Source organism: Falco peregrinus, chromosome 11, assembly GCF_023634155.1.
Source record: "Falco peregrinus isolate bFalPer1 chromosome 11, bFalPer1.pri, whole genome shotgun sequence".
Lineage (NCBI taxonomy): Eukaryota > Metazoa > Chordata > Aves > Falconiformes > Falconidae > Falco > Falco peregrinus.
This window is the reverse complement of record NC_073731.1, coordinates 33651794-33675059: the sequence shown is the minus strand read 5'-3', so window position 1 is coordinate 33675059 and position 23266 is coordinate 33651794. Positions and strand designations below refer to the sequence as shown.

At 54.7% G+C, this 23266-nt stretch overlaps 1 protein-coding gene across 2 annotated transcripts in view; it reads right to left on the bottom strand.

Moving 5' to 3' along the window:
• Positions 1-23266, bottom strand: part of PTK7 (protein tyrosine kinase 7 (inactive)) — a 38573-nt gene that overhangs the window by 995 nt on the left and 14312 nt on the right. Inside the window, exons 1-19 of one of the 2 annotated variants that reach the window (XM_013303347.3) lie at positions 13176-13318; positions 12485-12778; positions 11837-11939; positions 11196-11386; positions 10371-10518; positions 9215-9345; positions 8682-8948; positions 8321-8454; positions 7787-7922; positions 7536-7655; positions 7221-7370; positions 6774-6924; positions 6311-6438; positions 5801-6004; positions 1633-1788; positions 1236-1468; positions 576-656; positions 344-495; positions 88-266 (exon numbers count right to left, since the gene is read on the bottom strand). In XM_013303347.3, the coding sequence (XP_013158801.1) occupies positions 88-266; positions 344-495; positions 576-656; positions 1236-1468; positions 1633-1788; positions 5801-6004; positions 6311-6438; positions 6774-6924; positions 7221-7370; positions 7536-7655; positions 7787-7922; positions 8321-8454; positions 8682-8948; positions 9215-9345; positions 10371-10518; positions 11196-11386; positions 11837-11939; positions 12485-12761 (2941 nt within the window). In that variant the 5' untranslated portion in view covers positions 12762-12778; positions 13176-13318. Of the gene's footprint in view, positions 1-87; positions 267-343; positions 496-575; positions 657-1235; positions 1469-1632; positions 1789-5800; positions 6005-6310; positions 6439-6773; positions 6925-7220; positions 7371-7535; positions 7656-7786; positions 7923-8320; positions 8455-8681; positions 8949-9214; positions 9346-10370; positions 10519-11195; positions 11387-11836; positions 11940-12484; positions 12779-13175; positions 13319-23266 lie in introns of those variants that run through there. The other variant, XM_055816070.1, reaches the window with a different exon arrangement.

Genomic DNA, 23266 nt, shown 5'->3' with positions numbered 1-23266 from the left:
TCACACAGGCCAGCCGTCCCCCCTCTACCACCACAGGGAAAGGAAGCCTGCTACGATGCCAGGGAAAACACGAGGTGCTCCGCGTACCTGCTAGGACCTCATCATCTGCCAGTGGAGCATAGGGCATCTCCCCATGCATGAAGACCTCCCACATGAGCACCCCAAAGGACCACACATCAGACTTGGTGGAGAACTCGTCTTCTAGCACAGCCTCAGGTGGCATCCAGCGCAGCGGGATCCAGGCCTGGCGGAAGTGGTAGTACTCGCTGCAGGCAGGACAGGCAGGCAATGAGATGGGTGCCATCCCCGCCCCTCCCATTCCCCTGCCAGACTCCCAGCTGACCTGTTGTACACATCCTTGCTGAGGCTCAGGGATGAGACCTTGACCTGCCGCTGGGCACTGACCAGGCAGTTCCTGGCTGCCAAGTCCCGGTGCACAAACCTGCCATTGGAGAGATGCTCCATGCCCAGGGCCACCTGTGTGCAGAGAGACACCTGACCCCAGAGAGATGTCAGCCATGGCTGCTCTCCTTGGGATCCCTGGCCCCACAGCACTTCCAAAGCTGCACTGTCACCTTATGTTTGGTAGTGAGGGGCTGCGGCTTCAGAGAGTCATCTTTGCTCTTGGAGATCCTCAGGAACTGCTTCAGGTCCCCCTGGGAGACAGACAGCAACTCAGAGGCAGCATCTCTCCTTGATGCCAGCCACATCGGTCCCACAGTGCCCCTGATGTAGCAGGCCCACTGGGAAGCCCACGGATCCTCATCTCCTGGGCCACAGTCCCCACCTGCCTTCCTGGTCCCTGTCCTGTAGGGCAAGCCAGCATCTCACTTCTGGGCCTTTAACTGGCTAAGATCAGGGCAAGCAGGCCTGATGTTTCCAGGAGGTTCTTCAGGCCCCAAATTAATTTCTCTCCCATGCTCCCCACAGTAGCCCTTGGCATTTGCAGCCATTCTGCAGCATGGAGTCCCAGAGCTAAATTTATCCAGCTGAGTCCTGGACATAAACCAGAAATCAGGAGGATGCGGAAGAGGATGAAGGCATCTCCAGGTCTTGCAGGAGACCCTTATTCCCCTCAAGATTCATCCACATGTTGGGAACACAGTGGTAAGCTCAGCCTGGTCTCCCTATACCCTGTGGTGCCAGCCTGGCCCACATCACACTTGCAGATCTCACACCTGTTGTCTATCCCTCCTCCTCCCTCTCACTGCAGGCACTGCTGGCAGGGCCCTTACCAAGTCCACGTACTCCAGGACCATGTAGTGTGGCTCTGCCTCACGGCACAGCCCCAGCAGCCGCACCACGTTAGAGTGGTTCAGCTTGCCAAACATCTCGGCCTCTCGCCTGAAGTCCAGCTGCAGCTGCTCATCCCTTGTCTGCAGGCTCTTCACCAGGACCAGTGCTTCACCCTCGCCATCCTCTGCACCTTTTGCCTTGGCCAGGAACACTTCACCAAACTCCCCCCTGCCTGGAAGCATAGGGCACACATCAGGACAGCGTATGTATTTGACAGCCCAGCAGCCACAGGACCCCTGCACCCCAGCACATCCAGTTTTCTGGCCAGGACATGCTGGTGTTTCAGCCACAGGTTTCCTGCTGGGGTGGGGTCAGGGCCAGGGTGGCCCAGCATACCTAGGGTTGTGATTGTCTGCAGGCTGGAACGTGGAAAGTGCATCTTGTCAGCAGCACTGTGCCGCTTGCTGGCCCCCGAGCTGCTGCCCATGTTGGTCAAGGCCACTTCTTCCTGGATCTCCGCCGTCATCTGCCCGTTCTGCAGCAAAGCATCACCTGCAAGGGAAGTACAAATGGCTTCAGCATCTCTCTGGGCTGTGCAGATAACATCATGCCGGGGATTAGCCCCTTCTGGGGCTGACAATCCTAGCACCCACAACTGGCTCCAAGCACCCCAGCTTGATGTCTAGCCCCAGGCAACAACAGAGTGGCCTCCACACAGTTGTTCCCTCTGGGCTCAGGTCCGGTCGCATCTCTGGCAGCCCTGCAGCCACCCTTGAAATCAGATGCTGAGAAACGGCTTGGTCCCAGAGCCAACCAGCCCCATCTGGCCTTGTCCATCCTACACCACTCAGTCATCCCAAAGAGGTGGCTACATTCGAACTACCATTGACAAAACTCTGCAGAACAGCAGCAGGAGGTTGGATATGAGGCAGAGATAAAGCAGAGAGAACCCTGCTCACTATAACCACAGCCTCCTGATGCCCGAGGGACTCAGGTCTATCTGGCAGTGGCTGCTGCAGACAGACTCCCTGCTCCTTGCTCACTCCTGAGCAAGCCCGCAGTGCTCATGTCCTTGGTAATCTTGAACTCATCAGATCAGATCAGCCTGGAGTTTATTGCCTGGGCTAAAGCAGCACTAGGAAGCACTGTGCTTGCAATCAACCCCAGCAAGCTTTCCGCTCAGGAACTGCACTAGCAATTTCCCTGGCACAAACACAAGCCAGCGACCAGGACAAAACATTACTGCCTTAAAGAAGAGAACCTGGCATTTTACAGGCAGCTCGTAAGGGAAAGTCTGTATAGATAGCAAACCTTGATTTTGAATCCATTTACTGCTTGGATCAGACCTGGCACTAGGAAGTGGTACTTTCCATAAGCTGAAGGCAGGAGTTTGAATGTGAAGTGGGACACAACACTGAGCCAAGGCGGCTGAGACACCTGCAGCATCACCCTGCATTACTCTGCACACTCCACATCAACTAGTCCAGGAGCAAACAATAAGGAAACACCTGGCCACGCAAAAGGATTTAATCACAAAATTAAGACCTGACCCAACGTGAGGTAACTCCAACGGGAATCCCACTGCCCATAATTTCCACCAAGGAGTACTGTACAGCAGTGTGTGTGCATGCATGTTTACAACACAGGCGTACAAGACAGGTACCAGTCCACCAGCACATCCTGTGCAGGTCTGGCCACGATGACAGGGACCGTGGCTTTGCTGCAGGTAGGCTTGGAGCTGTGAAGACTGAGACATGTTGACTTAAGAGCCATGGCTACTGACAGCTGTCCTCTCTCACACTGGAGTAACATTTGCAGAAGACCATAGCAAAAACCCAACATCTACCCTATAAATCAAAGCTCGATACCACTTACACTCTCCTGTTTCTATGCTAATTATTAGCAAGACTGTTTGACCCTGTTCTGTCTGCACTCATGACTGATAGTGTCTCAAGACTACAAGCCTGAAGCCAAAGAGGATAATACAAGATGACTGCTGCAACCGTGCCAAGAAAATACTGAGAGCTGCAGAGCAAGTATGCTGCCACTGAAAGACAGCACCAGTGGGCAGCAGCAACAGGCACTTCTGAGAACAGACACCTCCACGTTTCAGAGCTTTGACAAGACTGTTAAGAGCAACGGGACTGCAAAAATGAACAGGAGGTTTAATTTACATATCCAGCAGTCCAGAGGGGAACCAAGTGTAGAAGAGCTGCCCAATTTGCCCACCTGCCTACAACACCTGAGCATCTCCTGGAGAAAGAGACACAGCCATGCTGCCCTGGAGAAATTAGCACGTCAACACAGAAATCAAATGCTCCCCTCAGCCCCCACAGCCCTTAACCTCCCAAAACGCTGTCTGTATTCACCCAAAAAAAGCAGTACAGTCAGAGGGACACTGAGAGCAAACACCCTTGTTGCACAGGATGTGGCACACCGAGGACGTGACCTTGCAAGGTGACTGACTTGTTAGAAGTGCATTGATCCATAGGAAATCCATAGCAAGGATCCACTGCAAATCCACAGGAAGGCCAAATCTGTTTGCATCCTAAGGGCACTGGAAAAGTCAGCTGGTGGCCAGCCAGGGAGTACTTGTCATCAGGCAGGTGCTGAGATACTTCAGGTCACCCAGCTAAAGAGGGACTACATCAGGAGGAGGAAAAGAGCCAGATCTTTGAAGACCATTGGTGAAGGGGGTGACTCCACTGGAGCCGACAGCTCCAAAACGCTTCTCCAGAGAGGCTATGGAGAAAGGAGTACCAGAAAGGAGCGCAGACATCTGAGCAGCTGGGTCTGCTTGTAGCAGCAAGGATACAACTCTCTGACAGCTAAACCAGTTCCAAATGAAGGGGTAAGAAGAGGCAAACTCTGGCAGAATAAAAAGAAAATATAATAAAGACAGGCCAAAATAAAAATCTGAGACCACCTCAAGAAAGATTAAAACAAATCCTTTCCCAGGAAGAGGATGCTGGCCAGAGCCTGTTGGCACAGGTGAGCAGCCAGCAACTGGTCCACAGGAAGAGCTGACAGTGGTGACAGCAGCAGAGCACAAAGCCGCAGAGATGCTCCTGCATCCCTGCTCCCAGGAGGCTCCCCACTTCTCTTCTGCAGGTTTGGCTCTGTTCAAAGTAGCAATACCGGAGGAAAACCAAGAGACAAACCCAGCCATGATGTTTTGCCAGGACCTCACAGCAACCCCCACTCAATCAGGACATGGCTGTGTGCTGGAGAACTGGGAGGGGGAAGCACAATGTCTGCATTTACAGTGGTGTAGGGGGAGATCCAGGGAATTACAAGGGCAGCAAACTCAACTGCACCCCATCACTTACAAGTCATCACTGGTATCAGTGATGCAAGAACAACCACAATGTCAGGAGAAAGAGCTGAAACAGCTTTTGCAAATGAAAATGATGCCCCAGAGATCTCTGGAGTTCACTGAAGGAGTCATGTAGCTCATGCACAAATGGGGACCCAAGTTTAGTCTATTTGCAGGCACTTTGCAGGGTCTCATGGAAACAGCTGTTAAAAAGCAGCTCAGCTACCACAGGACAGGAGGGAACATCCTCCAACAGACACACAGAAGGCAGGAACCAGGGTAATTCAACATGCCAACATGAAAAGGGCGCTGCTGGCAGCTATTTGCCAAAGCTGCCAACTTAGCTAGAAGCAAAGGTACAGGACAGCTGTGGCCAGCTGCAGACGGACAATGAGCACTGGGAGGTGCAGCCAGAGATACAATCGGAGGCCTGGGGAAAGGAACCCTGATGTCCCATCTGCAGTGGTGAGCTCAGCCCCAAGCCGCCTGCTCTGTCTCCAGAACAAGCTCTGTGGACAGGGAACAGAGGCCAGTGGCGCAGCTCCAAACAGGACACAGCACAGCTGTGCCACTCTGCAAAGCTGGATGCACCGCGTCTGTCTGGGGCTCCCCAGCTCAGCGAGGCGACAGTGCAACCAGGAAAGGCACTCACAGGAACAATCACATGTACAGAAGAGCTGTGTGTTCCAGTGCAGAGCTGACAGGTGACAAGCTCAAAAAGCAAACAGAAACCTTTTTTCAGATAACCTGTTATGCTCCAGAAGTCCTTGTTGGAGGATGGTGTAGATGCTCAAAGCTTATACAGGTTTCAGAGATAACAACGTGAGTTCACAGCAGAGTTCAGGGCTGTTCACTGAAAAGTCTTCCCTCCAGCACCAGGAGCTGCTGAACTGTGATTTGAACGGGCCGGCAGAGTACTACTATTTCATTACATTGCAACAGGGCTACTCCCTTCCCCTTGGCAAAGGGTGTATGTGAAGCCACGTACAGGTGCTGGAAAGCAGAAGTGATATGTAACTCAGCAGAGACGGCCATGATGCAGGGCTGGGATATAGGTTTTACACTAATTCGCCTATTTCTCACCTGGCAGCAGGTCTCTGCCACCAGCCACAGCCAAAACCAAGAGCAAGAGACTCCAAGGGTAAGGAGTTGTCCCCTGTTCCCCAGGAGCTCCCTGCCCCTCAGCCCTACCAACCCAGGGGTAAGGGGCTGGCAGTGAAGCCCCCACCCTAGGCGTGTCAGCCTCACCATTCAGACACTCCATTTCGGGTTCCTCGCCTTCCGGGTGCTTCTTCAACCTCTTGGCTTTTCTCCGCTTCTTACAGTAGAACATCAGCCCCAGCACAATAATAATATAGGCAACAGCTGCCCCCACTGAAAGCCCAATGGTCTGGATCATTTTGTATGGTGTGTGGCTGCCAGGTCCCTCATCCTCTTCTGCTGCTGGCTTGTCTGTGGGGCAGAGAGCACCAAACCCATGAAGGTGTGGAGGGATTTCCCAAATCCTTCTCAGGAATGTGTTGGCGGAATGAGAAAAGCCCCCTCCAAGCCCCCGCTGCTGTGGCCACCTCCTTGTCCAGCCACAGAATGTTGGTCACAGCCCACGCACACTGTGCTTCATCCCAGTAGGGATGCTGCTGTGACTCCCTATAGCAAGCATGGTCTGACATGCAGCACCCACCAGTGGGGCCAGAAGCAGGGCCCAGAGCTGCCAGGGGTACCAGCAGGCCATGTCCTGACATCAGGTACCTCCCTTACCTACGACATATAGGAAGGCCTCACGATGCTTGATGTTGCAGCTGTTGCCGGCGATACAGGTATATTTTCCAGAGTCCTCAGTGGTAACGTCGTAAATCACCAGGGAGCCATTGGGCATGATCTGAATCCTGCCAACCACACAGAGCCCTTTGCAAGCACCGGAGGGCAGAGGCACGCTTGTGGCACCTGCAGCCCCACCTCCCCAGGATGTCTCAGCCTCACATTCCCAGCGCAATCATCTTGAATCTCAGGCTGTGCAATGCTCAAGAACAAATGGTTGCAGCTCAACTGCAACTTGACAGGCTGTGGCAGAAAGGGAAACCCTGGGGCCAGGAGACAGCTGACTGTGTGACTCCCCCTTCCAAGCTGGGACCCCGAGACTGCACCATCAGCACCTGCATGCTCGGTAGGCAGGGGAGCGCCATGCTGTGCCACATTTCAGTTTGGAATTGAGGTTATGTACCTGGGCAGGAGCTTGCCGGGATCCAAAATCTTGTCCTTCCCTTTCCACTGGATGTGTGGCACAGGGTCCCCCTCTGCCTGGCACTGGAACATGGCTGTGTGCCCCTGGTACACTGTCGTGGGCTCTGGCTCTAGCTTGAACGTGACGTAAACTGAAGGCAGAGAGGCCGACACAAACACTGTCAAGCTCGAGGGAACGGGGTTGAGCTTCCATAGGGAAGCAGCGCCAGCATTGGCACAGTGGCACACGCCCTCTCAGGCTGCATGCAAAGCACTGACAAACCAGACACTCAAGTGCTGCGGGGCAGAGCTCGGGGTCGGGACAGAACTCAGGGTCAGGGCAGACCCTTCCCTCTCTGCAGGGGCGTCCCAGTTGGGTGCCACCAAGGCAGACCCACAGCGAGGCCAGCACAGCAGGAAACCCGCCTGCCTGCTGCATAGCCCTCACCTGCTACCACGAGCTGCACAGTGGCACGGATCTCGCCCTGCGGGCTGTTGGAGGCGATGCATGTGTAGTTCCCTGAATCGCTCCTGCTCACCTTGTGGAAGGACAAGATGCCAGCATTGTGGCTGACATGGGATGGCAAGCTGCTCCCATCTGCAGGATGCAAGAAGAGGGATGTAGCGGTCATACATGAAGCCACACAGCAGCTTCTCAAGCAGCCGCAGCACTGCTGCTTCACCTGTGATGGACGTGGGCCAGCGCAAGGTTCCTGGGGCCCCAGGTCAGAAAGAGACATATTGCATCCGAGTTCCCCCTTACCTGTCTTAGTCCACTGGATGGTGGGTTTTTCCCGGCCAGTGGCTGAGCAGGACACTGTAACCTCCTTATCAAACTCCATGCACTGCAGTGGCTGGGGTGGCGGAGTGAACTTCAGCTTCTCTGCAAGAGACAGATGTGCTGTTAGGCACCCCCGCCCTGGCCGCAGGAAAGGCTGGAGGCACCATGCCTGCAACCTGCCAGGCAAAACAGTTCCCCACAAGAGGAGAATGTGGAGTGCTTGTCCAGCATACCTAGCACGTGCACCCGTGCGTATCCCTCGATGCTGCCTGCTGGCGTGCTGCTCACACACTTGTACATGGTCCCATCGTACACCTCCACATTGTTGATACGCAGCGTCCCATTCTCCGAGATCTCAAACCGTGAGTCCTGCCCAGAGCAGGGAAGGGAGTGAGGCAGAAATGACACTGTCACCAGCCCTGGCCTCAGACATTGCTTGCAGCACTCCTGACACTCCACATGCCCACACCATGCTTCACATAGACACACCCCTGCCAAGACCCACATGGAGAACTGAGACAAGCTGCAGTGACAATCTCTCATGTCACTACCCCAAAAGCACGGGGCTGGCCAAGTGGCTAAAGACAGTCAATTGTGCACCTACACACCAGTAGGATGGAGATGATGCCAGGAATATGGCCAGAGTGGGGGTGACAGGGATGCTGTGCCTAGGAGTAAGGCAAGAAACAGCAGCAGTAGAGGAAGGAGCTGAGCAGGTGCCCAGCAGAAGTGCCCATGAGCAGCAGGGGCTTGCCCCATTGCCTTACCTCAGAGATGGAGACGCCGTTGCGGTACCAGGTGACGGTGGGTTTCAGGGAGGCCTTGCTGAGGCAGTGCAGGTATCCTGGCTTGCTCTCCTCCAGCTGGCTGTCCTTGGGCATCTCCACCCACTTGGGTACCGCTGGGCACAGAAGCAATGGATTACACAGGGCCGCTCACCACCCCTCTGGCCAGCACCAGTGCAGACCAGGCAGGCAGCGTGCAGCCAACCACGGGGTCCTGCAGCCCAGCCAGGAGAGACATGCCTCCCTCTATCAGCAAGGCAATGTGCCATCCTACTGCAGTTCACCCCAACGCCCTTATCCAGCCCCCTTCTCTGCTCCCAGCCCTTCCCAGAAAGCTGCCTACTAGCCACAGTGATGCTCAGCTCCTGTTTCTTCTCTCCAGCCTTGTTGGCAGCATGGCATGTGTAGGTCCCTGCATCAGTCTCAGTGATACTGGTGAAAACGAGCTGCTCTGCCTCTTGGTGCACCCTGCCAGCAGTGGGAACTCGTTCCTGGTTCCTTTCCCACCAGACCTGAGGTGTGGGTATGCCTCGCGGGGCAGTGCAGGTCACGCGGTGCCCCTGGTTTGCTGTCAACACCTTCGGAGAGAAGGGTGCCATTTCTTCGATCTCTGAGAGGAGCAATAGACAGCAGGGATCAAACAGGGCAGTAATGTGTAGCCAACCCACCAGCCATCCCCATGGGAGCATCAGCCAAGGGAGAGTGCACACAGGCTATGCTTGCTTCCCTCATCCAGGCAGCAGGAGTGAGCCATTTCACAGATAAACTGAGCAGTTCTCCACATACTGACCCATCACTATACTGTCACATAGCTCCAGAGTGACACTGCAACTCTGGGACCCACTGCCCACCCTGCCACCAGCCCCAGGACCTCACCTGCCAGCCGCAGAGTTGCCTTCAGCACAAGAGCTTTCCCCCTCTGCCCATGGCCAACACACTTATAGACACCGGTGCTGCGAGCCCTCACCTGGGTGATCAGCAGGGAGCCATTGGCGAACACGGTGGTCCTGGGCATGTGGGGAGAGGCAGGGCTCAGTGGGCATCTCTGCAGGACATGGGCCAGGGGCACAGCCCTGTGATGTCCTACACGACCCCGTGGAACCAAGAGGGAGACTCTTTTGCCAAATCAGCACTTCCCAGTGCCAGGGGCAGGGGAGTAGCACACATAAACAAGGAGGTAGTGGGACACATGCTTCATGGAGGAAAGGAGCTAACAGAAGTCTCTTTCTTGGAGAAGAGCTGTCTCCCACCGAAAGATGCATCACCAAAGTGGGCCAGCTCTGAAAGCTGGCACAGCCAGGGAAGGGGGCAGGGGGCACAAGGTGGCGCCTGGGAGCTGCCAGACCACTGGGCATCTGACACCCAGACAGCATCACTTGCCTGGCACAGCCTGGCTGAGAGACATCCCGGGGTCCAGGATCACCGTCCACGGGCAGCCTGGGCTGGGAGATGTTCCCAGCTCTGGAGATTGCCCCACACACAGGTGTCTGGGGCTCAGAAACATTCCTGGTTCTGGGGATCACCACACACTTGTATCTGGAGGTGCAAGGCAGCCACGGGCACAGCGATAGCTGCACAGGTGTTGGGGCTGGGAGGTGTCCCCAAATCTGGGGACTGGGATCCCCGAACCTGTGGGCATCTGGTACTGCGATGTGTCCCTAGCTCTGCGAATTGTCCTAAGTGAGTGTCTGGGGTTTGAGCTGTTCGCGGCTCCACGGAATCACCACACATGGACATCTGGGGCTGGGAGATATCACCAGCTCTGAGGATCACCACATGTGGGCACCTAGGGCTGAAGCCCCACAGACCCATTTGAGGACAAACCGCTTGTGCTGTCCTGTGCAGATAAAGGCCACCCACAAGGGCACAGGCCCTGCTACACCCAAGCCAGCCACACTGAGAAACCTATCCCAAAGCCAGCCTGACGCTGACCATGGCCCTCGGCACAGCTAGGGTTTGGCCTCTGCTGCTTCTGAAGCATGGTGCCCCCTTCTCCTCCCAACCCTGCCCACATCGCTGGGGTCCCTGTTACTTGGATCTGTTGGTGACAGGGCTGTCTTCGAAGAGCCACTCCTGTGTGGGAGGGGGCACAGCTGCAAACTGGCAATCAAATATGGCCTCTTCATTCTTGGTCACGATGAGGTCCTGTGGGGCAATCACTGCCTGAGGAAAGCTCTCATCTGCAACGGCAGAGACCACAGGAGGGTGATAAGAGCAGAGTGGCCTGTGGTGGCCCTTCACCAGCGCTCTGGAGGAGACACAAAAAGTGCTTGCATGCTGCTGGACTGAAGGAGGCAGGCACACCAGTACAGCGGTAATTACACAGCCAGAGCCCAGCACCGCATGTGCCACCTGCTCTAGGGAAAGCCCTGAGCACCCGTGGGCTCCTAGAGAACAGACTAAACCTGGACTGCAAAGTCCTTTGTCCAATTCCAGATACTTCTCTGAAGTCAACATCTCCTGCCCCCTCCCCAGCCTTGCCTCCAAAGGCCAACAGGGTGTCTCACCCACGCAGCACCACAGCGGCACTGGTATTACCAAGACCTGCGGCACCTACAGCCTCCAGGGTCCAAACCTTGTTGAAGAAGCAATGACCCTGGTGCTCCAGTACCAGGGACAACAGCACAGACCTGCTCCAGAAAGATGCAGGGGCAAATTAACAACTCTAGAGAGGGTAGGGTTCAAACCCGGCCAGATGCGTCAGACCTGTCCCTGGCCAGAAGTTTTGCATAGAGCGAATCACACCAGCCTGGCACTGTCCTGCGGCCTGGCCCCCACCCTGCAGCAGGGGGGAGGCTCTTAGTGGAGCAGTCAAACAGCCGGACCCCCCGGCCCTGCACAGGGCAACACAACTCACCGATGATATTCAGCGTGAAGTTGTTCTGGCTGCAGACAAAGCCAACAGCACTTCGGGCACAGCAGTAGTACAGACCATTGTCATCGGGGCTGACACTCCGCAGTGTCAGCGTTCGCTCCTTGTTGCTGACAGAATAGGTGCTGTGGCCATCAGGGAGGGGGGTACCATCCTGAAACCACTGCCATGTGGGGCTGCAAGACAGGGGCGAGAGGGTGACCAGGTGCAGGGCACCGGCAGGGCTCCCCAGAGAGCATGTGTGTGGAGGAGACAGCCCAGAGATGGCCCATTTCCCTGGCTCTCTGTACCCGCTGCTGGCCCCGACACAGACACGAAGCCATGAGACATGCAGACAAGTGGACAGGACATGACTGGGAAGCAACGGAGAGTGACCGCAGCACACCAAGCAGCTCAGTGACTGGACTGTGACAGCCCGTCCTTACTGTGCTCCTTGCTACGCGGCTCTGAGGAAGCCATTTGCCTTCTCCCCCGGTGCTCAGCCACAGGCTCAATCCTGCCTTTCGCCTAGACTCTACTGAATCCTCGCAGGAGAGAGGAGAGAGAAACAGAGAGGGGAAGAGCACGCAGTAAACGTATGGGGGGGACCCCTGGCCAGAATCCACTCCTCGGGAGGCAGCCCTTACCGTGGGTGACCGTCAATGTGACACCGCAGCACCACTGTGGAGGAGGGCTGGATCTCAGCTACGGTGGCTGGCTGCTTCAGTACCACGCTGCCAGTCTCAATCCCTGTAGAATCAAAGAATATCAACACAGCTGGCTCTCCAAACCTACGGAGCCCAGGTGGGTGCTGACTCAGTAATAATCAGAGTGGGCAGCAAGGGCACAAGCACGCTTAGAGATGCATGAGCCCTCAAGCCAGCATGGAGTAAAGGGATGTCCACCCTGCAGTTGTCCTGCTCTGCCCTGTGTAGCACTCCTCTGAGGGATAAGGGGCTCTGAGAGGATCTACAGTGCTCAGGACACGTCTGGTGCAGTAACACCCCCATTTCATATACAAAAACGGGGAAGGAGGCAGAAGAAAGCATCTCAGACAGCCTTGGGGACATCAGAAGGTGCAAGCAGCCTAGAGGGCACGAAGGGCACAGTAGCTGGAGGAGTCCTACTTGCACAGTTCACACTGTCCAATCCCTGTCTGACCCCTGCATATGCTAGTAGGCAGCTTGGCGAAGCTGTTTCCAGCCTCAGGCCCTCCTAAGAGGCTGCTTCGCCCTGTCTGTGGCAGGCAGCACCTGGCTGCAGCACATGCCCGGCTGCCCTCGCCCCACACTCACACTTTATGTTGAAAGATGCATTGGCTGTGCGGGCCTCCTCCCCAGTGAGCACGTTCCTCGCTACACACTGGAAGACCCCGGCATCCCGGTGCCGACTGATAGCAGCAAACTGGAGGTTGCTGCCTTCCTTGAAGCGTTGCTCTGTGTCCTGCACAGGGAGCCCATTCTGCAGCCACTCAAACTGCACGCCTGCCGGCTCCTCCACCTCGCAGCGGAGGATGGCGCTGCGGCCGTGCAGTGCGTCCTGGGAGTACGGCTCCTTGGTGAAGAGGATCATCGCCTGAGTCTCCACAACTGCAAGACAGAAAAAGGAAAGCACATTTAGAGCACGAGGACGGGGAGAAGAGAGCAGGTAGACACATGCTGGTCTCAAGGGTCTCCAGACAGCTGAAATTACCATGTTAGGAGAAAATACCCTAAAGCACATCTGCCAAAACCAGCCCCTGATGGGGAGTTTAGACAGATCTGTGCTCAGATGCCAACACACGTGCTTTAAGGCTGTCTCCCTAGCAGTCACTGGGACAGGGCTGCCTGAGCCTGCCACAAGCCAAGGACAGCCCTCTGCTCCCTGGGGCTGGGGCTGTTCAGAGAGAGCTTCCTGTGCCCCACGGCTAAGTGCTGCACTGCCAGCCTGAATGAAGAGGGTCTCGAAGTGCGAGAGCCGAAGTGCGAGAGCCGGGGAGTCACTCACCAAAGCACTAGAGAACAACCAGCTTCCTGGACAGTTCAAGTTTCTTTGCGCTCCTCTTGTCCTGTTTTTTGGGATACGCCCCAAGTCCCAGCCATGCATCAAGACTGCCCCAGATCAGCAAGACCCACAGATTGTTTCTAGGTTTTCCTCAAAGCTTCTCTCCTTGGGATCATTTCTCCATCTCACCTCCACATCCTCAGAAATTACCTAGAAAAAAACCTGGTCTGGAACAAGGATTGCTCATAGGAATAAACACAGCAGCTGCTGGTGCACAGCACAAGAGGATACAGCAGTGACACCCCAAGCCTGGGCTGGGGACTCAGCCCAATTGCAAGCAGGAGTGGAAACAAAAAATTGCAGTGGTTGACCCCAGGGTCTGACAGTGGCTGTGGGGTGGCTCTGAAGGGCTGGAAGCATCTCTCTGCAGGGGTGGAAAAGCTTAAGAACCCTCCTCCACACACTAACTCCCACCCCAAGAGCTCAGGGTCCTGGGGACAGAGCAGCCAGCACTTCCTTGATGTGGCTGCCGAGGGACTGTGCTGGCATATCCCTAATCTGGCTGCTGTCTAGCTGCAGCCAGCCACGCAGGCGATCCACTCCGGTTAGCAGCTGGCCACATAAAGGAAAGCAGACAAAGGGCAATTCAGCACACACCAATTGCTGTTGGACTCTGTTCCCAGCACCATGCTCTGCAGGGAAAGAGGCCAAGCCAGCTTCTAGGATGCTCAAAATCTGCCTATCTCTCACAAAGGTGAACGAGAGAGCAGTCAAAATGGTGCATTCCCACAACTGTGAGGAACAGTCCAGAAAACAGTTCAAAAAACAGGTCAGAAACTGGGCGAGTTAGATGAACATGCTCCAAGCCCAGTTGAAGGGCAGCTCCTCTTTGGAGGCTAAGCCACATCCTCCTGCCTGCTGTTTGTATAAAAGCCAGGTAAAGGGACACGATTTGACAGGACATCTCAGTCACTCAGAGCTAAGGGTAAGGGATCCTATTCTGAAGGGGGTGTTTTGAAGGAGTTATCTAGATCACCACATTCTGTAAAGCCTCAAGAGCTCACCGTGTAGCGCAAGCACGAAGCAAAGCCTCTCCTGCCTGCAGCTGCTCACAGGCACCCCAGAGCCAGCCGCAAATTTCCAGCATAACTAGCGTGAGCAACCTCACTCACAGAGACAGCCAGGCACGGACACAGGAGCTCATCCAGCACTGCTGCTCCTCAGGATGAGGCTCCAGTCTCCCAGCATGTGTCAGTCAGGAGCAGGGGCACCCCAGCATGTGTCTGTTAACACTCTTTCCCCGTAGCCCAGAGAGAGCAGCAAGGTGCTCCCATTGCGAACACCACAGAAACCTCTTCCCAAAGACACTGGGGCAGAGGAGACGGTAGTCCAGAGCTCAGGTCTTTCCTGCCTACAGCCTTTATAAAATGGGACTGTAGGCTCAATTCTAATTTTCAGTCACCCCAAAGAAGCCACCGGGAAGGAGGCAGAAAGGAACTGGGAGGTCACAGGAACCGCAGTGCGCAATGACATACTGCAGAGCCTAGGATGTGGACCTCAGTGCAGCCTGGCTTTCTGCCTTCAGCACCCAACTGTGCCACTGACCTTAGTGTGCAGGCAATGTCCCCAGGGCACTGTCCCAGGTTAAGTCCCACAGCTGCTGGGCAGGCATCACTTGTCAACTGTACTCACAGCATTTAAGGCCACCAGGAGTAGCCACAGACTGACCCTTGTGGCCTGAATGACAGAGCTGCAGTGTCCAAAGTCCTGTCTCCTGGGTGGTCTCATATTGAGCTAAGCCCCATCAGTGTGCTGTGCTTCAAGGGTCAGCATGTCCAGTGAAGTTTCCATTGTCAGCTACCCTGCACCTCCCCAAAAGCTAGGAACTATTCAGCGGCCTGTGACAGTTGTCTCATGAACACATGCCCCAAGGCAACACAATCTGCAGGAACATGTGTTCTTACATAGGTACACGCATCTAGCTCCCTGCACATCAGATCTGTCTCACCAGAAGTGCTCACAGCAGGGTGGCAACCACCCGACCCCACACAAACACAGCTGTGCACTCACAGCACAACAGCTCCACAGCAGCAGGAGCATAGCTTGTGCCAAAACGGGCTGCTGGGACAGAGACAGAAGCAAAAGGGAACAGGACAGTCAAATCCACTGAGGTGTGGACCTATAGGAGCTAGGTCTGTCCTTTTCCACAGATAGGCTTCAGGGCACCAAGGCACATGCCCACCCAACCATACCTGCATGGTACAAAACACGTGCAAGGCAGCATGCATTAAGAGAGTTCCTGAAGGAGATGGATCAGTTCTTTTGGGGTCTCAGCATTCCAAAGCCTTTTGCATTGTACTAGTCATGCCAGCACTGGAGTTAGTGATGAGACACTTCTCCCTGAAGTTACAGGCCATTTGAGTATTAAGACACGGTATTTTCAATTAGGTGTGCTTCTGGCACTAAACTGCCAGCATTAGCAGTATAACACTAAACCACAGCACAACTGCGTTTCACCCAGCACTGGCCAGCCAAGAACTTCAGCAGCCTCACCACATGTATCCTGCTGCCTCAGCAGCCCCTGTGTACAGGCAGGAGGACACAGCTCTGCAGACAGGGGACATTATGAAGGCTTGGCACAAAAGCCACATGGGAAGCAGGGATTTTTCAAGGGTTTTTTACGAGGACCCAGTCCCCCGGTGAAACAGGAAAAGCTATTTATGTCTTTACCTTCCATCCTGGGGAATGGACACAACCATTTTAGCTCAAGCGAGATCCCCATGATGAACACCTCACGAGCACAAGTGCCAAAGCAAACTGGGACAAATAATTGTTAAAGTGCAGTAAGAGCCATCAACTTGGGGTTTGTTTTGACAAGATTATCCAAGGTGCCATGGATGGACTGGCTGCACATGCTAGAAACCACTGTCAGCTGCAAAGGAAGACCAGTAGCAGCTAGATGTGGTCCAGACGTTTTGGGGTGAAAGACATCAGAAGCCCAGAACTAGACACAGCTTTTCACAGTACTCTAAATCCAGAGCACCAGGGCCCAGTGTTAGGAGATGGAAGGTGCTGCACTCGCCCATGGAAGCTGTACAGCCCCGGTCCAGGAAAGGGCTGCAGTCAGCAGGGTTCATGCATCCCCTACATCCCCTCCACCTCATCTGGGCTTTTGGGACACAGGCTCAAGAACACTACCAAAGCAGAGGGCTATCTGTCAGGGGATGCCACTATGCCAGAGTTTGGCTAACACCTGTATAAAGCCAACAGACTTCACCACCTGTGCTGAACGAAAACCAAAATACCTCTGCTTCGTTCCACTCAGCCAGCTGGAGGACCTCCCAGCACTGCTGTGTGGCAGAGCCACGGCCGGCCACGCATGGCTCAGCCATCAGAGGCTGCCAAACTGGCCAAGCAGCAGACAAGAGAGCTCCCTGCAGCACCTGGTGGAGAGCAAAGGTGAGCTCTGCTCAGTCTGATGGGACACCTTCACAACAGCATGTTTCTGCTGTGGTTTCATGAGCTAACCTGGGCTGGGCTGCATCACTACAAGCTGCTGAAAGAAGCAAAAAGACTCTTTCTCTTCCCTTAGCAAAAGACGTGCCAAAAAATACCCAGCAACACCAATTCTGTTGGAAGCCAGCTTAGCAAGCCCAAGCCAGTACAGAGCTCACCCCCAGTACCACAGCAGGACCACAGTCCTGCAAAGCCAACACCAAGCAGCAGTCCCAAATGTGTGTGCTGGCAAACACCCACTCTCTGTGTACATACATGACACAAGCCACCCCTGGCTGGGAGAAAAATAAACCCTCAACACATGTTTCTGGCCTAAAACTATTTCAACTGTGGCTACAGAAATTTTTTCAGGAAAGTTTCAGTCAGATTAGATAAACATATGTGAAATGCAACACACTTGAAAACACCAGTGGTGTTCTACCCAAAGGATATTTCATTGAAATGCAAAACCCTCCTGTTTAGGTAACAGATGAAGGTTAAGCAAATTGTGTAAGGAAGTCACACTGGTACCTACAGGTTCCCAGGGTATCATTCCTGCACACCACAAAGACAAATGATCTGCAGGGAGGGGGCAGGCACCAGCAGGATGCACAAAGATGGAGAGAAGTCTCAGATCACATCCCAGATCTGAGAGCATACTATGGCAAAGACCTGAACGCAGGAACACAGCATCCTTCATGCAGAGGTGTCCCCTTGCTCTAAATTAATTTCATTTAAGCAGGCAAATAGCAGCTTCCCAGGAAAAATACTCATGCTAACAATGCGCTGCCAGCCTGCATTTCTACCAAGTGCATCTCAGTACTCTCTTTGGGCTTGGGAGCCCCCAGAACTCAGCTGCTGCAGCCTCCTCCAAATGCCACAGCGGGCTGAGCACATGCAGAGCATTCCAGGGTGACACACAAAACCAGCAAAGCTGCATCTGGTACAGACTTGGTGAGCAACCCTACAAAGCCAGTCACTGCTGCCTGAGCAAGTTTTCAATCCTGAGTTTGCCAAGCAGCAAAGGGCTCTCCACACCTTCGGCAAAGGAGACCCAGCCGTGGTAGCCTGGCAGCCAACCCCCTCGGGTACCGCCACAGCGTGACTGCAGTGATTTAGCAGCAGGCTGCAGCACAGCCTGGGAACGGCTTTGTTTTGGGGCCGTTCTCCAAAGCTAGAGAAGTGAGAGACATCAGCGTTGCTGATTTCATCACTGAGAGCTGTAAGAAAATGCACCAAAAGGGTATTAAGGATCTGAGGGAGCCATGGCAGAGCTCAGGGCTAGCACTGGGAGATTGGGGCTGAAGTTTTGGGGGGTCCCACGTCTCTGTTCCCACCTGGGCAGCACCAGGTTTGGCGCGCCCCAGGCACACCAGAGGAGGTGGCAGCAAACTGCCCAGTTGTGTGTCTCAGTGTTCACCTCCAAGGCTGCACGCTGTCCTCCCACGCTGTGCCCTGGAGACAGCCAGGCAACTGGTAACAAACCTCATGGACTGCAGACCCTCAAGGAGTGCTGGGCTTTGTAATCATAAAGACACAGCTGGAAAATGTGTGGGGTGGCAGGACTCATCCCCAGATCAGCCATCTCTAAGGCTGTATTCAGTGCTGCCAACAAGACAGAGAGTCTGTGGCCCTGCCGCAGCCCAGCCACCTGGCAGTGACAGCACCCTGCCCACCTTCTGTACCATCCAAGAGGCCTGAGAGCACTGTGGATGCTGCCTGGCGAGCTCCTGCCATGGCAGCAAGCCCCAGCTTTCATGCTTATCTTGCAGGTTGCAAGGGAATGGGACAGCATTACAAGCGAGGTCTCGGCCGGAGCCGGGTTTTCCATCCGTTGCTTGTCAGTGGCCATCCCACTCCAGCGCTTTGCTGGGGACACTCCAGTAGCCCAACCCCATCTCAGTGCTGCAGAGCAATTGTGCATACTGGGGAGAACAGGCAGCACATCTCCTGCCCTGCCTGACAGGCTGGGTTACCTACATCTTGAAGCAATCCAAAAATCATTGTCTCTTTGCCTAACGACATCACTTGGGAATGCAGCCTGAACCACAAGGCCTGCAGCTGCTGCACAGCCCCCCATCCCTGCTGTCACTGCATCCACCTTGCCCACCTACAGCCGTGTTGGGGAAGTAACAGGCAAGTTGGCTGGCAGTGGCATGTGCCCCAGGCAGGGCACGAAGCAGCAGCTGTGGAGGAAAGCAAGCCGGCAGCACAGATCTAAGCCGGCATTTGCCATGGCTGTGGTGCCAGCAGAGCCAGAAGCACACCACGCTGCTCCACATCCCCAGCCCCATGGCTGGGATTGGGAGATCCATGCTCCCCTCAAGCCCGAGCCAGCCACCCCCAGGCATGCCCAGTGCCCAGCTCCTGGGCACCTCCTCACCGTGCTAAAGAGCTCCAGACAGAGGACAGCAAGGGAAAAGGAATAGATCCGTTTCACTTTGTACCCAAAAGAGCCTAGGTTACCAACCTCTTAAGACACCACAGCTGATGCAAGGGTATGAGTAATCCCAAAGCTGCTCGCAACCAAACAAGGAATTAAAAGCATGGGAATGGGATTTGGGAGAGAGCTTTGTGCCAGTTTAAGGTTTCCTGGTTTGGAAAGTCAGCCCAGCATGGTGGGGCTTCTGCAGCTGGTAGCCCAGCCCCACTCCCCAGCAGTGCTCCTTATGCTGCAGACTTGCTTCCAGGAGCACTTCAGCGAAGTTCACCCTGGGTCAGCTCAGCCAGATGTGCAAGCCAGCTCCTTTAATGCTCTGCATCTGGAACAGCAGATTAGAGGAGCTGCAACACATCTGCAGTGAGTGCCCAGGGCAGCAAAGCCCAGAGCACCCAAACTACATGCTCCTCCTCTTCTCCCCTGCCCGCAGGCATCTGGACTCTGCCCCAGCTGTGGAGGGGGACAGCTGGCTTACCAGGGACAAATAAAATGAAGACACACAGGTACCAGGATGCAACAGAAGGAGCTACCTGCAAAAACTGGCAGAGCCAACTCCCCCAAGGAGCTCTTCAGGCAGAGGACATGGCTGGCCAGTGTCTGTTCCAGCCTCTCAAAGCAGAGAGGACTTCAAATGCTCCCAGATGGGAGCAGGGGAGCTCACGGCTGCCCCAGCTCTGCTGCATGGCCAGCGCTCCCCAGGGATGCACAATGAGCTTGTGAGTCCCAGCCCTGAGGTGGACAGTGGATGTATTCACACCACAAGCTCAGCACCTAACTAGACAGAGAGCTTGGTAACACACTGCTAAACACTTGTTCCCTGTCCATTTTCCTTAATAATCAGCTGTCCTGGTTTCAGCTTTGATGGAGTTAATTATGCTCTGAGGAGCTAGTGCAGTGCTGTGTTCTGGCTTTGATGTGAGACTTCTCAGTTCCTCAGGCTTTGCTAGCAAAAAGGCTGGAAGGGCACAAGGAACGGCGAAGGGACACAGCCAGGCCAGCTGACCCGAACTAGCCAAAGAGGTATTCCATACCATGGGATGTCATGCCTGGTATTATCTACCTGGGGGGGGGGGCATTGGCCGGGGGTCAGGTCGTTGCTCGGGGACTGGCTGGGCATCGGTCTGCGGGCAGTGAGCAGTTGCATTGTGCACCATGTGTGCCTTTCTTCCTTTCCCTCTGGATTATATTCTTTCCCTTTGCCTTTTCATTATAACTGTTATTGTCATCATTGTTATTATTGTTCTTCCATTTTTACGCTATTTCAACCATTAAACTGTTCTTATCTCAACCCTTGAGTTTTACATTCCTTTCCACACCTCTGGGTGAGGGGGGAAGCGTGCGAGCGGCTGGGTGGTACTTCATTACCAGCCAGGGTTAAACCATGACATTAACAAAGGCGCCAGGTTCCCTGGGAAGCCCTGCTGCACCAGGTGGGAGCCTGCCCTCCCTGCCCAGACCTGCAGGGCGCTGGCAACACCCCAGGGGCAAGGAGCACAGCAGCTCACCCAGGGAGGCCCTAGGTGCCCTGCAGCAACCACACAGTGCACCTTCCTGCAGAGAGGAGGTTGGGGATGCAGCTGGGAGGTCAGAGGGTGACCTGGCCCCAGAGATGCCCCAGCCCCCGGCACTGATCTGAGGTGGGCAGCAGGAGTAGCCCAAGTCCACCCCCAGGCTGCAGCCCCTCAGCCTCCAACTGAAAGAGCAGGGTTGAGACCCTTTCACCACTTTCTACCAAGCAACCAACTCTGGATGTGTCAGCTAATTAACAGACCTCAGCAAAGCAAGGTGGCAGCAACAGCTTTTTGCCACCTAGGAATCCACTGCTGATATATCACCACCCTACCGTGTCCATATCACGACCTTTATGCTTCTGCCCCTGCCATTGCTCAGACCGTTGAGGAAACAAAGCCTCTGCAATCAACTCAGCAGCAACACAGGCTCTTCTGATGAGGAATCACAAAACGAAAAGGAAGGTGTGGATGAGCTAACACACTGTGGACTCATATATGACTCTGCAGCACTGCCCTGAATCTGCCACTGCACACTGCAGCAGCATGCTTAGCTGCTTCTAATGCAAGCAAAACCCAGGCCACAGCTGCAAAGACCACCTGGTTCCCTGCAAGCCTAGGGCAGAGCTAAGGGACACAAGAAAGTCAGTCCTTGAAGGAAAAGAGCATCATCAAACCTCAGCAGAAGACACTGAGAAGCTCACACTCAGGTCCCATGTCCCAGAGGAGCTCAACACGGGATGGACACAGACAGCCCCAAGCACGGGACCGATTTATCGCCATGTTCTGTGGGAAGGACATCGGGCCACAGCAGAAGCCTGGTGGCAAAGGCAACCACAGGCACGTGTTCAGAAAGCCTGTGTTCCATCCCAAGGCACAGCGGTGACCACCTTAGGGCTTGGGGTCCTGGACTCTCACAGGTATCAGTAACACATTCCCAGAAAGTATTACCAAGCAGGTCTTGCCTTGAGGAGCAACTTATTAAACGTCATTGTCTGCAGGCAGCAATTCCTTCTGTTGCCAAATCCTCGGGAACGGCTCCAGTGCTGGGGACTTTGCTTTTAGCCACTCTTGGATCAAAGAGTGGCAGACTCTGGGTTCAAGCCCTGGCTTGCTTCCAAAGGCTGGGCAACCAAATCACTGGGCTGGAGCATCCCAAGCTTGCTGGTCCAGAGGATGCACAGAGCCCCCTGTGAGAACGAGGCCCCACTCGACACAGGCAGGTTTAACTCCTCTTGTGCTGAGTGTACACTCCTCACCAGCAGCTTAGCCTGTGCAGGCTCGGCAACAGTTCCCACAAGGGAACAACATTCCAGCCACCAAAGCACTGCTAATGCTCAGAACTGCAGCTCTCACCTGACAGCCTTCCCTTCCTGTGGCAGCCAGGTACAGCACGCACAGCCCAGTCATCCCTGCGGCAGCTAGGCCCCAACAGACTGCATACATCCCTTCTTTTCTCTCTCTTCCCCATCCACAGTCATCATCCCAAGCTGTCAGCAGCACTTCTTTGCTTGCCTGCAGTGCCCAGGCTTCTTCCAACGCAGCCTCTGCTGCGAACAGCCACGTCTGCAGAGAAGCAAGCAAGCAAGCCCTCCCCAGGACAGGGGAGCCACAAAGAGCAGCATGCAGTAAAACCACTCGCCTGGCCTCTCGTCCTGCCCCCTCTGCCGTCAGTGGATCAGCCAAGCACTTAGTACCTTGATCCTACCTCCTGCTCCCCACCCGCTGCAGCCCAGAGGATGCAGGCTGCCACAGAGCAAGCAAAGCACGCCAGCATCTGCTCTTTGTCCTCACAAGGCTCTCGGTGAGCACAGGGCCCCATACAGACCTCCCATTCATGGCTCGAGCAAGCCATGTGTTTCCTGGCACAGTTCATTATGAACATGCTCCTATAAAAGCAGATTTTTGGCATGCCAGGACTGAGAAAAACACACGGGTCAGCTTTTCCTCCCCTCCTGGTCACAAACACAGACCCAGCAGGCTCATTTATGCCAGCTGAAGCTGTAGAAGGCGGCAAGAAAAATCACGAAGGCTTAACAGCACAAGCAACCCCCCTGCCTCGTGGGTCGGTCCCTATAGCCACATAAAGCAGCTCCTCGGAGCACGCCTGCTCCACACACAGCATATTCCACTGCTTAGCAGATACCACGGAAACAGCAGCCAAGCCAAACACCCAGAGAGATTTGCATCTCCAAATGACTTCCAGCCAGCATGTTCCTCTGTGCAAGAGGTTCCAGTTGAGAAAGCCTCTCAGATGGGTAGAGCTGCAATAAACCACTCTCTCCCACCAGGCCAGATGGAAATGGTTTGATGCAGGCAAGGAGCGCTGAACACAGCAGGCTTGGTCTGATCAAGCCCAACATCTGGAAAGTCTTTGGGCACCCATCATATAACCCTTTTGAAACTATGTCGTTTCCCATTCCAGCTGAAGTAGAAACAAAAACTCACTCTGCACCCAGGAAAAAAAATAAAATTCCTATTTGAGTCCCCAGCACAACTGGATTGGTACAAAGCAGCATTTCCAAGAAATGCTCAGCCAGGGTGGCTTTGGCTTCGCGAGCCGTGAGGTACTGCACCAGCACTGAGGAGCTCCAGATCTGCGATAAACACAGCATGGTTGTACTGGGATGGATCAAGACAATGAGGGACTT